This window comes from Lampetra fluviatilis, chromosome 27 (genome assembly GCF_964198595.1).
Source record: "Lampetra fluviatilis chromosome 27, kcLamFluv1.1, whole genome shotgun sequence".
Lineage (NCBI taxonomy): Eukaryota > Metazoa > Chordata > Hyperoartia > Petromyzontiformes > Petromyzontidae > Lampetra > Lampetra fluviatilis.
In genome coordinates this window covers 1,814,441-1,830,937 of record NC_136301.1, presented here as the reverse complement: position 1 = coordinate 1,830,937, position 16,497 = coordinate 1,814,441, and the positions used below count along the sequence as shown (strand labels likewise).

General features: G+C 47.7%; 1 protein-coding gene across 1 annotated transcript in view; it reads right to left on the bottom strand.

Moving 5' to 3' along the window:
• LOC144942508 (cohesin subunit SA-2-like) overlaps positions 1-16,497 on the bottom strand; it is a 28,248-nt gene extending 11,751 nt beyond the window's left edge. Inside the window, exons 1-20 of the mRNA XM_078869368.1 lie at positions 16,298-16,497; positions 15,541-15,631; positions 14,796-14,975; positions 13,999-14,095; positions 13,366-13,442; positions 12,650-12,848; positions 11,801-11,952; positions 10,747-10,820; positions 10,236-10,359; positions 8,050-8,148; positions 7,184-7,263; positions 6,932-7,039; positions 6,221-6,344; positions 5,436-5,559; positions 4,608-4,711; positions 4,257-4,349; positions 3,577-3,666; positions 1,904-2,107; positions 939-1,009; positions 335-422 (exon numbers count right to left, since the gene is read on the bottom strand). Coding sequence (XP_078725494.1) covers positions 335-422; positions 939-1,009; positions 1,904-2,107; positions 3,577-3,666; positions 4,257-4,349; positions 4,608-4,711; positions 5,436-5,559; positions 6,221-6,344; positions 6,932-7,039; positions 7,184-7,263; positions 8,050-8,148; positions 10,236-10,359; positions 10,747-10,820; positions 11,801-11,952; positions 12,650-12,848; positions 13,366-13,442; positions 13,999-14,095; positions 14,796-14,975; positions 15,541-15,631; positions 16,298-16,497 — 2,379 coding nt within the window. The remainder of the gene's footprint in view (positions 1-334; positions 423-938; positions 1,010-1,903; positions 2,108-3,576; positions 3,667-4,256; positions 4,350-4,607; positions 4,712-5,435; positions 5,560-6,220; positions 6,345-6,931; positions 7,040-7,183; positions 7,264-8,049; positions 8,149-10,235; positions 10,360-10,746; positions 10,821-11,800; positions 11,953-12,649; positions 12,849-13,365; positions 13,443-13,998; positions 14,096-14,795; positions 14,976-15,540; positions 15,632-16,297) is intronic.

The window sequence follows — 16,497 nt, the reverse complement described above, 5'->3', positions numbered from 1 at the left end:
TCAGCTAAGTCACCGCAACACACGGTGCATTGGCGCTGTGGTGACGAGATGTTAACTACCTCGCCTGGTATGCAAGAAGGTTGTGGGTTCAATCCCAACCCTGACGCCTGTATATTTGGAGTTTGCATGTTCTCTCCATGATTGCATGGATATTTATTATCCGGGTCCCCCAGTTTTTCCCTCCACATTTGGAAACAAAATGCATTTAGAGTATTTGGCTGCTATACATTTCCACACGATAAGCCACTTCTCGTTGGGCTGTCAGTGGGTCTTGCCTGGTAAAATTTAAAAAAAGTTTAGTTGAGTTTAGATTGTGGGAGAGGGAAGACGTCACCTGATCAGGGACATCCCCTCCCTTGTCCGCATGCTTGATGAGAGTCAGACAGCCCTCGTGTACGTCCAGCCTGGTCAGGTCGTGACCGCTGAGCAGAAGGCATGCACACACAAGTATAAGACAAAGATCCCCCCATTGTTACACACACACACCCCCAGAAGACAGAATATCCTCTGTGTAGCATTTTTACAGATTGTTGGGGCAAGTGCTATTGCAAACACCTACGAAGACTGGCACGGCATATGAAGGGTTAGTGTGTCCAGGACTACGCCTGGATGGTTCGTCTCCCAGTGCCGACGTTCATACACTATGCCGGCTACAATTGTTTTGAACGGTGATTAGACCGGAGGGGAGGCCCAGGCCTGGTTCAGTTTTCACTTGCCATTGCGGTTAGCCACGGCCAAGAATTCAACTCGGGTGGTTGGGTTCGTAGCGCAGTGTGCACAACGACCAGCACAGCTCTATCTGAGAACGTCAAATTGATTTCTCGTCTCATTACATGACGCAAACAGCACAACCGGGAGAAAACATTGGGGAAAGGTCGTTTTTGTTATTAATTATTCAATACACGGCTGGTGGTCGGAAAGTCAAATTAAGTGCTCACTTGTAGAATGAGGTCAGTCTCTTCAGCACAGACAGCAAGTCGTAGGAGACGCTGCCATCCGCGTCATAATCCTGGAAAATGCACGACAGCAAATGAAAACAAAATTCACTTGTATACCCAGCAAATCCTCACCGAGTCTCAAGACTGATTCTAGGACGGCCCTGCTAGGTTATTGCAGTAATGTGTCCATGTGTAATCCCAATTGGGTAATTTAGAGTCAATTATTAATTTATTGAGATGTTTGTCTAGGCTCGTTAACCCTTGCCTGCTTAAGTAAAAACTGAACCAAGCAAGGGCCCATGGAGATTTTCATTGTTTTGCTCACTAATGGTGGTAAACGCACACCTGCTAATGGGAACACAACAAAGATCCTCTGTATAGCCTTTTCAGGCAGTTAGGGCAAGTAATGTACGTATGTATGTTGATCTTCTTTCGCACCGTATGTAGCCAACTATGCCAATCGTAGAAGTGCGACTGTTCTGTTAAGCGAGCACCTATTTAGACCGACAGCACTTGAGGGGGTGGTGCGTCCAGCACCACATCCCTGGCCTCCTATGTCTCACCAGTGCCAATGTTTACGCACGGCACCAGCTACTCATGAGGCTCGGTCGATCTAGGGGATTGGCCCAGGACCGGTTCAGATACACAGGGTTGGTGTACGGTGACAGTGTTGGTGTACGGTGATTTTTTCTGCAATATTTTGCTGTCTTTTCTTGGATTTTCTGTTTGCACATAGTCACTTTAAGATGTTTTCTTGTTCATGTTTTTTGTTTGTTGCGGTTGCACCCGATTCAAGAGCCGAATGGCTCACAGGGCTATACCTAATAAATGAACTTTGAACTTTGAGATATTCGTAAGTAATCCTGGTAATTAGCGGGACGCAGGGTTTGTACACGAACCACTGCGCTATCGGAGACGTGCACAAATATCCACTACTAAACACACACACGTGCATGCAACCCCACCTGCTCCATGAATGCGGGCAGGGCGTGAGCAAAGCGATCAACGAGGAGGTCCATGAGGCTCGACACGGACACGAGGGCTCGCGAGTGCACGGAGGAGTCGGGGACGGCCAGTGCGACCAGTGCGCGCGAGCACCCATCCAGCACGTCCGGCAAGACGTGCTTCTGCACCACCTCGCCCACCTGGCGCACCAGCGTGTCCAGGTGCTGTGCACAAACACAGATCCCCCCCCATGTATAGCCTTTAACAGGTGCTGGAGCAAGTGCTATTAGCGAACACCGATCAATGCCGGCAGGGCACACGAGAGGGTGGGTGGCCAGCATCATGCCTGGCCTGGCAGCCTGTCTACCGAGTGGCGATGTTTACACGTTGCACCAGATGCTCATTTTAGGCTGAATCGACCTTGGAGAGATTGCTTCAAATAATCTTCACTAGTGTTGGCCATGAGCAGGAACTAACCTTGGGTTTCTGGGTTCAAAATGGCAGTGTGCGAACTGCTACACTACCGCTCCCCAACACACACACAAAGAAAAAGATCCCCCCTATATAGCCTTATCAGAAGACTGTTGGGGCAAGTGCTGTTTGCGAGCACCTATGAAGGCCCGCACGGTACGAGGGGGTGGGTTGCCAGCACCATGCCTGACTGCCTTTGTCTCCCCAGTGGTGATGTGTACCCACTGCACAACAGGTACTCATTTGAGGCCGAGTCGACCTAGAGGAGGCCGAGGTCCAGTTCAGATATTTGTCACTGGTGTTGGCCATAAGCGGGAATCAAACTCAGGTTGCCAGGTTCGTAGCGCAGCGCTCTAACCGCTGTGCCACCACTCCCCACGCACACAGGTGTACACACACACAAAACAAACACATGGTTATAGACAGAGATAAACTGTGCATGGTCTTTTAAAAGAGACACGAGCCAAAGAGCAAGAAGCTCTTACTTTGCAGATGACTTTTATATAGATGTAGTGACTGATTGTCACTGTGTGGTGCCGGGCTTACGAAGCCACGGCGGATAATGTGTTGGCATTATGTGTAGCGGGCTTACTGGGCGTAGTACCAGCCCTCGCGGGGCTTGTGCGAGCGCTGGTCAGCACGGAGGCACCACGTACGGTGTGCGGTGCGGGCTCCCGGTGAGGGAGCGAGAGGGAGTGTCAACCAGCCAGGGTTACGCTGGGGCATGATACGCTGGTAGACCTGCCGACACGTGACCGGATGATATTGGAGGGGGGCCACCGGTGGACGGGGGCCGCTGGGCGGTCACGTGGTATGAAGGAGCTCTCGGGAGCCTTTGGGAAAGAGCTCGAGAGATCTAGAAGGTGGGCGGGGCGAGGGGCGGAGCCAGCCCCAGCCCATGCCGATATAACGGGGGCCCGTGAGGGGCTCGGGGTTCTTTGTGTTGCTGGTGATGAAGATCCACGTCTGGTTACAGAAGCCTCTAGCCACGCGGTCTGGGACCCAGCTTGTAGTCCGGGATAGCGAACCGTGTCTAGTTCTGCCGTAGCGTGGATAGATGAGCATTCAACACCCAAGTGTAGGTTGTGTTATGTTGAGTTACTGGATAAATAGTGTTGCTCCCAAGACAACGTCTGCTACATATGTAGTAGCCCATTGACAGCAGGAGCATCCTGCACAGGGAGAGAATATGGGGGTAAAAGACAAACAGCCTCACAGGTACCTTTTCCAGTCTCCCATTGGTGTACACCTCAAGGTCGAAGTACATCGGCACTTGGAGCAAATTCACCACATTTTCTTCATCCACCGAATACTTACAGAGAGAACAGACACACACACATGAACAATCACGCGCACGCATATACACTAATGCACGTATGCACGAGCATACATACGCATGTGCACGCGCACAAACACGGGTACATGTGCACATAGAGTTGAATGTGAAAGTAACCTTTATACAACAAAAGAGAAGTACAGCAAAGCACAACACAATATAAATGCGAACTATAATTAGTTATGGGAACGTGATATCGTGGTTATTATGGTTTACGCAGGAAAGCCTCCATGTCTCTGTTTCAGGAGGGTCTTGCAATATTGTTTCAGTAGAGGGCTACGGTGGCTACGGAAATATCCATGACGCCGACGCGCAATGGTCTACTCTTGCGAATGGCGCCAAGGGATCTTTGACATCTACTCTGAAGCAGACCGCGTTTATCTTCTTTTTGTAAAAACACTCCCCGCAATACCAACCGGAGCGGTCGCCGGATTCAAAACCGTGAGCCTCTGCAACCGGCGGCAAACGCGCCGCTATGCCAATGCCCGATAGCCATGGAATGGAAAATGACCTCGTGTAATCCTAGTGACGGTGTGCAGGTGGTGGCGTCTGCTCCCGGGGCCCACCTTGGCAAGAAGCTGTGGTATGGCGATGATGAAATGCTGCGTGAGCCGCATCTGTTCGTCTTGTTTGTTCTTTTTCTCTTTGGCCGACTGAGTCTGGGGAGGAAGAGACCACAGAGGATGCTCTTCAGGCACAGGTGATGGTGGTGCACGCAAAGACCGCAGGATGATGATTTGTCAGGAAGAATCGATTTTTTTACACACTTTTATTTAACTCACTCTGTCTGTTGTTGTCGTATCCTCAAATCGAGAAAATGCAACAAAATCATTATCAGGTCATATGTTCAAACCATGTCAATCTACTGCTGGATGGCGCGAGTACACGGCAGCATGAATGGCGGAGGAGGCGCGTACCTTGCGACTGGAGAGGCGGCCAATGGGCGGGACGCCCTCAGCAGCCTGCTTCACGCAGCAAACCATGATGTCGATGAGGCCCGCCTCCTCTTTGTCCGAGAGGCCTGTTTGTTGGGGGGGGGGGTAAATGAGAAACGATGCAAACAGACGAAGATCCCCCAACTGCTCTTTTCTTCCGTGACCCAAGATAAATTGCTGAATATTAAAGACGTCCAGTGGATGCCGACGACTATGTACAAGAAACTGCCGCGTCGATAAAATGGTACGCCAAGCGGTAAAAACATAAAATCAATAACGAAAACGTATAGGTATACTTACATTCAATTCAAATTCAGCCCTGATCACCATCTTGGGCAATTCCTATTTAAGAATTAATTTTATTTGTCTCGTTTGTATTGTTGTTCATCTTACCATCTTATGTGTGTGCCTTTCCCTTCTAGCGACGTATCCCACCCAATTCTAGATTTGAAGCTACTTGATACAGCTATCGTGCTGTGACGGTTCCACCTGAAGACGGAAGCTTGTGTTGCCTCCGAAACGTCGTGATTTTTATTTTAGTTTAATTTAACTTTTATTAATTTTAATTTTGTTACCTACGTGACTTTACCGAAAAAAACCTAAGAATATGTATTCCACCCAAACCCACCAACTTCATCTTAAGTCTCCCACACATCCTCCAATCCATGCGTTCCTCTGTCCCCTCTCGGTGTAAACCTCAAGCGTGCACCTTTGTGTACTCTGCGTCGCTGGGCATCATTACAGCACTCCCCGGGGGGGGGGGGCGGGGGGGGGCGGGCAACGATTCCCCCCACTCCCGGGGCCACTAACCCTCGTTGGGGCTGTTGGCTTTGTGTGTGGGCAGCAGGAGGCTCGTCATGGCCTCCCAGTCATGCAGCTCCTCCCGTGCGTGCTCCCACAGGCTGTCCACCACGTACGCCGCGTGTTGGTGCATCTGGAAGCAACACAAAGGTCCCCCGCGTAGCCTTGAACAAACCGCTGGGGCGAGGTGTTGTTAGCGAGCAACGATACAGGCCGGCACGGCACCCAACAGGCCGCATTTGTCTCCCAAGTGCTAATGTCACTTATTTAAAGCTGAGTTGACCAAGGAGTGGAATCCATTCCAAATTCTTGCAGACTAATGTAACTTCTTATGCAACTTTCGTTATTATATTAATTTGCATATTATGAATGACAGGGGTGGCACAGTGGTAACACTTATGCCCCACTGCAAGCAGGACCTGGGTTCGATTCCTGACTCAGGCCCCCCCTTTCTGTGTGGGGTTTTGTAAGTTCTCCTTTTTTAATGGGTTTCCAACAGGTTCTCCAGTTTCCTTGCATGGCTAAACACACAATGTAACTGGTCCAAACATCCCAATGCTACAATATTACCTGCAAATTACTCCATTGGGATAAACACATGGCAACATTGCAATTGTTGCTACCAAATACACAAAAAACTTGGCAGGACCTCCCCATAAAAGTCTTAAGAAACAACGACGTTTTCCTGGGTAAACAAGCAAAACAATTTAAAATATTTTGGCACAAATGACAAATTCATTGCTCGAACCATCAGAGAACCCAGCTGCGCCGTGTCATCCTCTAAGCCAACTCACTTCACTCTCAAGCAAGAAGGTAACGAGCAAGCGCAGAAGAGCCGTGTTCTTCTCTGTCTTCCTCCGGCTGTGGGAACCCATGTCCTCCTCATCGTCATAGCTGTTGCTGATGTGAGACTGCAACCTGCAATGCAAACAAGTGCCATGAACACAAATAACCGCGAAACTACATTTATTTAACCAGGTAAGGCAAACTGAGCTTATCTCTTTTTTAGAAGCAACCCCGGTTATCGCAAATGATACCCTAACGAAGTGGATTACATCATGTGGAAATTTATAGCGGCCAAATACTCTAAACGCATGTTTCTAGATGTGGAGGGAAAAACCGGAAGACCCAGAGAAGAATCCACGTGACCTGGTCACAAATGATTGCTCAACAAAGTGGATATTCATGTGGAAATGTATAGCAGCCAAATACTCTAAAACGAATGTTTCTGAATGTGGAGAATAAAACCGGAGCACCTGGAGAAAAATCCACACTACCAGGAGAACATGCAAACTCCAAATATACAGGCGTCAGGGTCGAGATCGAACCCACGACCTCCTGTATACCAGGCGAGGTAGATAACATTTCGCCACTGTAGTGCCCCACTTGCCCATTCACTCACCTCCTTACTCGCTCACCCGCTTCCACACTGGACCTCTCACTCGTTCGCCCACTCACTAACTCAATCTCAGTCTGTTTGTCCACCAACTCACTCGCCGACTCACTTCTTGTAGAGGAATTCGCCGGCAGCTGTCGCCAGTTGCCGGTGCAAGGAGAACACCATGCTGTAGACATTCTTACAGTCCTCCACTGACAGCGATTCTTCATTGTTCCTGCAAACGCCAGCACACACTCCACTGTAACCAAGAGCAACTGCTGTTGTTATCAGGCCACTTGAGTTCACGTGGTGCGGCAGGCGGGCGGATGAGGGATCGGTGGAGCAGAGGACAACGTGCGTTGGGTGCTCGTCCACTCACTCGAGAATGCTGACAAGGACTTGTGTGGCCTTGACAGCCACATCCAACTCCTTGTCATTCACCATTGAAACAATCCGCTCCTGGAACGATAGCAGCATCACCACCATTGTCAGCATCATCACCACTGTTTTCATTGTAATTGTCATGAACATCGTCATCATCATCATCACCAATATCATCAACATTAACACAACAATTATCATTAAACCATTACAAGGATTAAGATTAGTCACATGCTCAAAATCATCTTTACCATGACAAACTTATCAACAATAATCTTCACTTTCACCACCAATATCGTCAACACCAACACTACTCCTGTTATAAACAACATCAGCACTACCGGCATTATCATCAACACCAAAATTATCATGGCAGTTTTAAAAAAAACATCACCCCTACCATTATCATTAGCGATTTGCATTACCTACATCATCAACATCACCAATAATCGTCACTACTGTCATACTGACTGCAGAAAAACAGGTGGCCATGGGCAGAACCACATTGCTAGGAGGAATATTGGCAGATTGTCGATTGAGCCATGGAGCGGCAGCAAAAGTAACACGTCCAAGAGTGCACCCACCGCGGAGGAGCGACGAAATCCGCTCGTGCGGAAGAGCTAGACAGATCATTGCTTGGCGAGACTGTGACGAACGGCAATAGCTTGAGGATAGATCATCGCTGGTGATTATGAAATAATAACATGCAACCACCAGGTGGCACTGTTGCAAAAAACTCACAACTGGAGAAGTTGGAAATTCGAACCCAAGATTGGAGCATCAACTTAGCCCACGCGCAACACGTAGAATTTTGCAGGCAACATTTATGGATCGCGATTCACGAGACGAAGTGCAACCGCACACCTTGAAGCGTTTTGTGAAGAGTTCCAGCTTCAGGAAAAATTCCTTCTCCGCGTAGAGGCCCTGGAGAGCGGAGAGGCATCGCAACCGCACCTCCCCTTGCTGTGGACAGTGACGATAATTTACAACAGCAGCAGCACAAAAGGACCACACACAACATTATGATTGTTACACTTACACCATTGGAACCTCATTTGCCAGTAAAAAATATGATAATTGATTTTTTACCCTTCTATCTGGCAACAAAACTGACACCTTTTTTTTTTACAAGGAGTCATGTTTGCATAGACCACAATACCTGCAGTCATAATGCAAACAAAAAACATAACTCTGATAATGTATGCACTGTCCTTGAAGTTGATTGGTCCACACCCGAGACAGCTTTCCTTAGAGCCGTCATCTGGTCCAACCCATGTGAGACTAGGCTCTAAGGAAAGCTGTCTCGGGTGTGGACCAATCAACTTCAAGGACAGTGCACATTATCAGAGTTATGTCTTTTGTTTGCATTATGACTGCAGGTATTGTGGTCTATGCAAACATGACTCCTTGTAAAAAAGGTGTCAGTTTTGTTGCCAGATAGAAGGGTAAAAAACCAATTATCCGATTGTTACACTTGTTTGCATAGGAAAGTCTCAAGTTTTTTGCAGTAGGAAGCAATATTAACGTGTCATCCCAATGGAGTAATTTCCAGGTAATGTTTCAGCATTGGGATGTTTGGCCAATACCAGTAACACTGTATATTTCTTTAGCTTTTGGAGGAATCTGGAGGACGCAGAGGAAACTCATGCAGAACAGGGGGAGAACATACAAACTCCACACAGAAAAGCAGCCAAGTCGGGAATGGAATCCAGGCCCTTCTTGCTGTCAGGCACAAGTGTAACCACTGCGCCACCACCGTGCCGCCCAACACCACCGTCAACAACATCAGCACGATGTTAAAAGCCAATGCCAATGATGCCACCACCACCACCAACTGCTGCTCCATAATTGTATCTATTGCCAAAGCAAGAATGGGGATTACGTGGACGATTTCCCAAGCTGTCAAAGAATCCAACTTATTTTCATGGAGACAGAATCCTTCATTCATATGAACAGGATTTAGCGCCAATGAAAATAATGACCAAATAACCTGGAATGCACCCAATCGTGCCAGATGTCAAAAGCTAAGCAGGTCTGAGCTTGGATAGGGCAATGACGCACAACCATTGGCCATAAAAGGTGTTATCGGCAGCGCGGCAGCAGATGCTAGTGGAAAAACCTATCATTGAACTGTATTTTTATGCTCCGATGTCCGATCCCCACCTTCACCAATCTGCATTGACCAGCAAGGTAAAGCATGGTAAAATAACCTATATGACCCGCATGGTAATCCAAAAGTGGATTGACAAAAAAAGGCTGTACAGGTACATGTAGAAACCTTGATTGGACCGAATGTGATCATTGTCCATTCCAATAAACGCCACGAGAGGGCGCGCCAATGCCGACTGAACACCCATTCAAACCGATGAAGGCTTTCACGTGGGAAATGACTTTCGAATTCAACTACAATAGGAATTGTCCAGGACTAATTCACGATTCTATTCAACTCTTCACGTATTGTTTTTTTGTATGGCAGGGTGATTGTCAACCTTCTATGTTGATGCCGAGGTTGTTGAGCCATTTGAGGGCTACAGGAGTGATCATGTAAAGGTCTGAGACGTTCCCAGCCAACCCTTCAGTGACATTAGCCGTCGTTAGGAATCGAACCCAGATAACGGTGTTCATATCGCAGTGCGCAAACTGATGTTAGCCATGGTCAAAAATCTTCACTGCATTTTGCCGTGATTCGGAATCGCCAATGATGTCAGCTGTGGTCATAGCGCAGGGTACAAACGACCGAACCAATGCTTCACGAGTACAGCACACTTTTGTGACGTGCAGTTTTCGTTATTCAGTGCCACGGGAAACCAAACAAGTGGGAAGGCAGCCAGAACCGGCACTAACAATGTCCCAAGTTCTCTGTTTGACCAACTCCACTAAGCAGTGGTAATTAATGTAGGAGGAAACCAAAGTACTTTTTTTATTATCATCGAATAAATATTAACATGCATTTTTAAAACGGATACATTCTCACACGCATTATTCAACGCACGTACCACGAGCGTGGAAATAAATTTCAATCATTGAATCGCGACGCCTCCGCCGCTTACCTTGTCGTTGAGAGTCCAGCCAATGTACTTGAGGTAACCATCATCGAGGAAAACGTCACTGTAGGCCTTCATCCACACTCCAATCTCCTCCATGCACAGGGCTCGGATCTCTGGGAACGAATCCCTGCACACACACACACACACATCACCCCTCCAGCCCTTGCACTGTTGGGGTAAGTGCTGCGAGCGAGCACCTATTAAGGGACAACACAACAGAAGAGAGTGGTGGTGTTGTGGCCAGCACCACACCAGGTCGCCTTTGTCTCACCAGTGCTGATGTTTACACACCAAGCTACTTAAGCACCAATAAACCTAGGGGAAGGCCCAGGACTGGTTCCAATATCACTCACCAAAGATGTTAGCCTTGGCCTGGAATCGAACCCAGGTCGTCATGTTTGCAGCAGTGTGCCAACTACCTGCCATGCACGCATGCACGCTCTTGCACCAATACATCGTCACCTCACCGCTACCCATAGCATAGGAGCACAGCGTTAGGTAAAAAAACACTCACCGGTAGCGATGTACAAAGACAGACTTGAAAATAGAACGCATCATATTCTCCACATCCTCCTGATGTTCATTCAACTGCAAACGTGAGTGACATAAAAAGTGGAGTTTATCACCATCAAAATCATTATCATCATTCACAGCAATTCAGCATCAACATAATAAATATTATAACCTTACATTCATCACTAACATTACAATTATATTTTCATCCTCGTGAACACCAAAAGTGCTATCAGAGCTCCTGATGTATGTCAATCAGGATACAAATGTGGTATACTCAATAAAATTACCATCGATTCATCATCAATGTATCATCACTATGACGATAATGTAATATAGCTTCATTAAAGAAGAAAGTTTTCAACCACTGCATGTTACATGTTGATATATGGATCAGAAACATGGAACCGTAAGAAAGTGGAACAAAAGCTAAATAAGAGCATCAAAGCAGCATGGTATGAGGTGCACGCTTGAAATTGTTGCAAGAGACAGAAAGATGAACACACAGGATGAGAGAATGTACACATCGTATTGACTGTTAAGAATAGCAGGCTTGGGCAGGGCACATCGCTCGAAGAAGACGACATTGGCTGCAACATCGGAAGTTGCAGCCAATGGAAGCACTCCACTGCTTAGACCAGGGGTCGCCAAGCAAAATACTCTTAGGTTTTTTCGGTAAAGTCGCGTAGGCAAAATATAAGTAAATAATAAAATAATATTTATACAATCAGAAATCGCAACGTTTCGAAGGCAACACAAGTCTCCGTCATCAGGTTGGACTATCACAGCTAAATTTACTGTATACCAAGAAGTGCCATTTTTTAGAACTGCGTATTTTTTTTTATAAAGTTCAAGAGCCGCAACGCATGTGAAAAGCCTCATGAAGCAGTCGTTAAAGAGCCGCATGCGGCTCCGGAGCCAGAGGTTGCCGACCCCTGGCTTAGACGAAGCAATGACAAGATATTGCTGCATTGCGTGACCGCGAGGGATGGCGACGGCTTGGGGGCCCTTCAGCAAGCAGCAGACAGATCAAGGCACATGGGTGTCATCCCCACCTGCTTGATGGTGTTGAGCAGCCCCTCGATCTTGTCCACGGCCCTGAGCCTGGGCTCCTTGCTGCGCTCAGCCTGCAGCTGTCGCGAGGCGTTCTCCAAGCTCTCAGCTAGAGACAAGGACACCTCCACAAGCCCCGTCTGCAGCTTCAGGGCTGAGCACACACGCGGGAGATCGCAAACACGTGGCGGGGATTCGCACGAGGGATCAGAAGAACCCAACCACGAGGGATCACAAACACAAGGGTTCATGAATGGCAGGAGTGTACTGATCTTCCCCCCCCTTCCCCTGGCAACGGTTCAGTGCTGCAATTTGATTAAAGACTCAATATATATGTACGTTAGTTTTGTTTGCCTCTGTCTTCCTGCGTTTCTGTGCCGTGTGTCCGAATGGCTGTCTCCGTGCTTTCCTGCATCTCTATTTGTCTGTGTGTATATCGATGCGAATTTATCTGTCAATGTCTGTGTCGCTGTCTGTTTCTGTGCATCTCTGTCTCTCTCTCTATGCAGGGTGCCACAGTGGCGAGATGTTAACTACCTCACCTGGTATAAAGGTTGTGGGTTCGATCCTGACCGTGACGCCTATATATTTGGAGTTTGCATGTTCTCCTGGTAGCGTGGATTTTTCTCCAGGTGCTCCGGTTTTATTCTCCACATTCAGAAACATTCGTCCAGAGTATTTGGCTGCTATACATTTCCACATGAATATCCACTTTGTTGAGCAATCATTTGTGACCAGGTCACTTCTGAAAAAGAGCTATATAGCTCAGTGGTCCTTACCTAGTAAAAATTATAAATAGTTTATTTCCGTCCATGTCTCAAGGCTCCCCTCTGCCCTAGAGCACTCCGTACCGGAGAAGGTGGCGGTGTGCCGGAAGGCGCGGACCTGGGAGTCGGTGAGCCCGGTGAGCAACCCAAGCAGCATCTCCTTGAGGTCATACAGTGGGCCATTGCGGCTCTGCCGCACCAGCATGAGCACAAAGTCGGCCAGCACTGCGCGGAAACGCTTCGCCTGCAGCCCGGTTTGTGAGAGTGGGTACTCCGCACTCTCCTGCGGGCGTGGGGAAAACATTGTCGCAGACGGGTCACCAATCGTGTCCAACGACACCCACACAACACCGAGTACGAGTTGATGGGTCGGAGCAGTGGTGCAGTGGATTAAAGACTGCTTGCCAAACTCATCTGTAGAATCATTTTTCGGTTTGCTTTCAAGCTGAGATTAACTTTTTCGTACCGTCCATGCGGATATATTTTTACTATAATCAGTGAAAGCGCCTATCCCTACCCCTTTAAACCTTATCCCTGTTCCCTCATTGTAACCCTACCTCTAACCCTAAATCTTAGCCTTTATCCCTAAAATTACCCTAACCAATAAACCATAACCCAAAACCTTAGCCCCTACCCTAACCACTGGATCTAACTCCTAATCTTTAAGCCAGTGGTACAAATAAGCAGGGAGGAAGAAATGGGGAAAAAAATAATCCGGGGAAACAATTATCCTGAGTAAATGTATACATAATAATTATTCCATGAACCAAAATTCATTTGCACGAACAGACCAACCCTACCTCGTCGAATCCCTCCGTCATCTTGCGGATGATGTCCGCATACTCCATTGTGCGATACATGCCCATCGTGACGCGGCCTAGTTCACAGCAACATCGCAGGGAGCAATGACGTGCAGAGCGGGACGAGAGAGACGCAAAGCAAAGAAAAAAACTTGCAGCTGACATGAGCAAATCCCTGCAGCGGTTGTTTAATACATCTGCGTCAACCCGTACTAATCAGTGTGACGAATAGTCAAACAACCCCCACTGCGTACGGAGACCCTCACCCAGCAGTGGATTGACAAAAAGGGCTGTGCATATTACACATTTATGTTGAACTTCTTTCGCGCCATACATAGCCAACCGTGCTAATCGGAGGTGCAGGGAGAGAACAACAAAAAGCAGTTCAAGAAATTAGCTTTCAACAAAGATCTAAAAGTGCACAGCTCCAGTGGCTTCCTAATATTAGAAGAGCGTGCCAGACGGCTGCAGAAACACATCTGAAAGCGTGCGATGCAGTGACCGTCTTTGTTCAATGATTATCCAAAAGCTGCTGCGAGGATGACCGGAGTTTGGACAATGATGTATGCTCCCTGACGAGATCAGCAAGGTATTGTGGTTCATTTGTGGCAAGCACTTTGTTAAAAAACACACCTTTGCAGCCAGAGCTCTGGATGAAGAAGTTGATTAGACTCAGTGTGGCTTCGTCCTGGTCTTCCTTGTAGCTGTCGACCCATGTGTCCACAACGGTCTGCAGGCATTGTTACGAGGCAACGCTGTTAGATTCTGTGATGTGTGGCACAAGTCACACACATCGCACACCCAAAGCTCCTTTAAACAAGGAAAATATAAACGCATAGCATGTGATACTTTCAGAGATGTGTCACACAAGATACTAGTGTTTTGTTTGAATTGGATCTTATTTACAAGAGTTATGGTCCGTAGGCTGCCATCAAAACTCAAATAGGACCCCAAGGCCAGTCCTTATACAGATGGTTTGTTTCCATGTTTTGGGCAACGCTTTAATTTGGCTGCTTTTCAATGGGATAAGTCCTTAATAGCAAAATCAAGTTTGGCTAATATTGAATCTTCTTTGGATGGGTAGTTTAACCCAGTCACGTATGGATATCCATATGAAATAGAGAAACACTTTCAACCTGACTTGAAGGGTACTAAAAAAAACACACGGATTTACTGCAGTATTGTAAGGTGGGTGATAACACAAATACAATGTGGGTTTATATAGCGTCTAGATGTGATTGCATCGCAAGATAACGTAGAGAAACAGCAAGCATATTTTAGGGAGAGGCAGTCAGTCATAGGCAGAGGAAGGTCTTAGAAGCCTGGACTTGAACAGGGGCAGGGAGTAGACAGCACGGATGAATGGAGGAGAGCGAGTTCAAGACATTAACAGAAAATTTCACACACACACACAGCCCAGTCCCTCTCACCAGCATGACGGCTTTGCCAATGCGGACAGCATCGTACAGAGAATCGGGATCCGGTGGAGTTGATGTCACCACTGCCGCTGCTCCCCCAGGCTTCGCGGCAGCAGCCGGCTGTGCTGGCTTCTTGGGGGCACGGGGACGCTTCGCCTGCTTGGGCAGGGTTGCACGAGGCTTTTTGGCCGCCTGAGCCACAGAAAAGAACAGTGACGAGATTGACCTTATTTATTTTACCAGATAAGGCCCACTGAACTATAAAGCTCTTTTTCATAAGTGACCCGGCAACAATTGTTTTTATTTTATATTTCGCCCTAAAATTAACCAGGTAAAAAAACCCTTGAGGTTAAAAACTTATTTTACGAGGGGGACCTAGATCAACAAAGTGGCTCATCATGTGGACATTTATAGCAGCCAAAGAATCTAAACGCATGTTTATAAATGTGGAGGGAAAACAGGACCCGGAGAAAAATCCACACGACCACGGGGAGAACATGCAGACTCCGAATATACAACAGGTGTCAGGGTTGGGACCGAACCCACGACCTCCTGTATACCAGGCGAGGTAGTGAACATCTCGCCACCACAGGATCCCACTTATTTTACACGGGGAAACGGACTTCCCCTGCCTCATTATTGTTTCGCGTAAAGTCTAACTGACAGGCATGAATGCAGACAATCAAATGATGATGACATAATACGATGACGATAACAATGAAGGTGGCGTTTCACAAAGATGTCGGCGCTCTCTCACTGGTAGGGGTCCCCCCCCTCGCGCAGGACGTTTCGTCCGTTTCTTCCAGTCGCGCACGACAAACTCCTCGTCCGACAAGCCGTCATTCTCCCTGCAAGTAAAGACACACACGCGTAAGCGCACACACACACCAGCGATCAACAGTTATCTTTAAAGTGTTTTTTCCCTCCAATTCTTCGATCCTGGTTGTGCTATCGGGCTTGGCCCCATGATAAAAGATGACAAATCCATGGCAGAGCAGTGCGACCGCCCCCCCCTCCCATGTTAGAAAACAACCCACAGAAACATTTATCAGAGAGCTACTTCTGAAAACCATTCTAATGGCCACTGGCCCTCAAAGTAGGAGCAAGCATTTTCCCGTCCACTCTGCCACAAAAAAGTAACATTTGTTGCCGAACATTGAAATTAATATTGTAAACGCTCACAGCTGAAATTTAGTCCAATTTGCCACAATGGATAGCTGAAACCCAGATTCTAACACAGGATGTCAGTGCTTGCGGTTCAGCATCTCTGCCCTACGCCACCTGTTCGTTCTTCTATTGCGTCACTCGTAAGATAATACAGCTCTCTCCTCTCCATCTCATTCCTCCCGCACCTCACCAATCTGTTCTCTCGTCTACAGCTCTCTCATCCCACTTATTTATCTCTATCATCCGACTAATCCACGTCTATTTTCACATCTCGGCAAGCCATCGTGAAGGTTCACTCCGAGAACCTTCGAAAGGCCACAACTGTCGCAATCACGTGGAGCACTCACCGGGTGTTGGACGAGTTGGAAGACGTGTCATCATCATCATCATCATGATCGTCTTCTCCACTGCCGTTCTGGGACTGCCTGCCCGGTTTGTGCAGCACTGGCTTGGTGCGCTGCTGCTGCTGCTTCTGGATGTTGGCATTGGTGATCTCACGCAGCGACACAACCGCTAGCGCGCTGGAGCGAGTGCGCACGCCCAACAT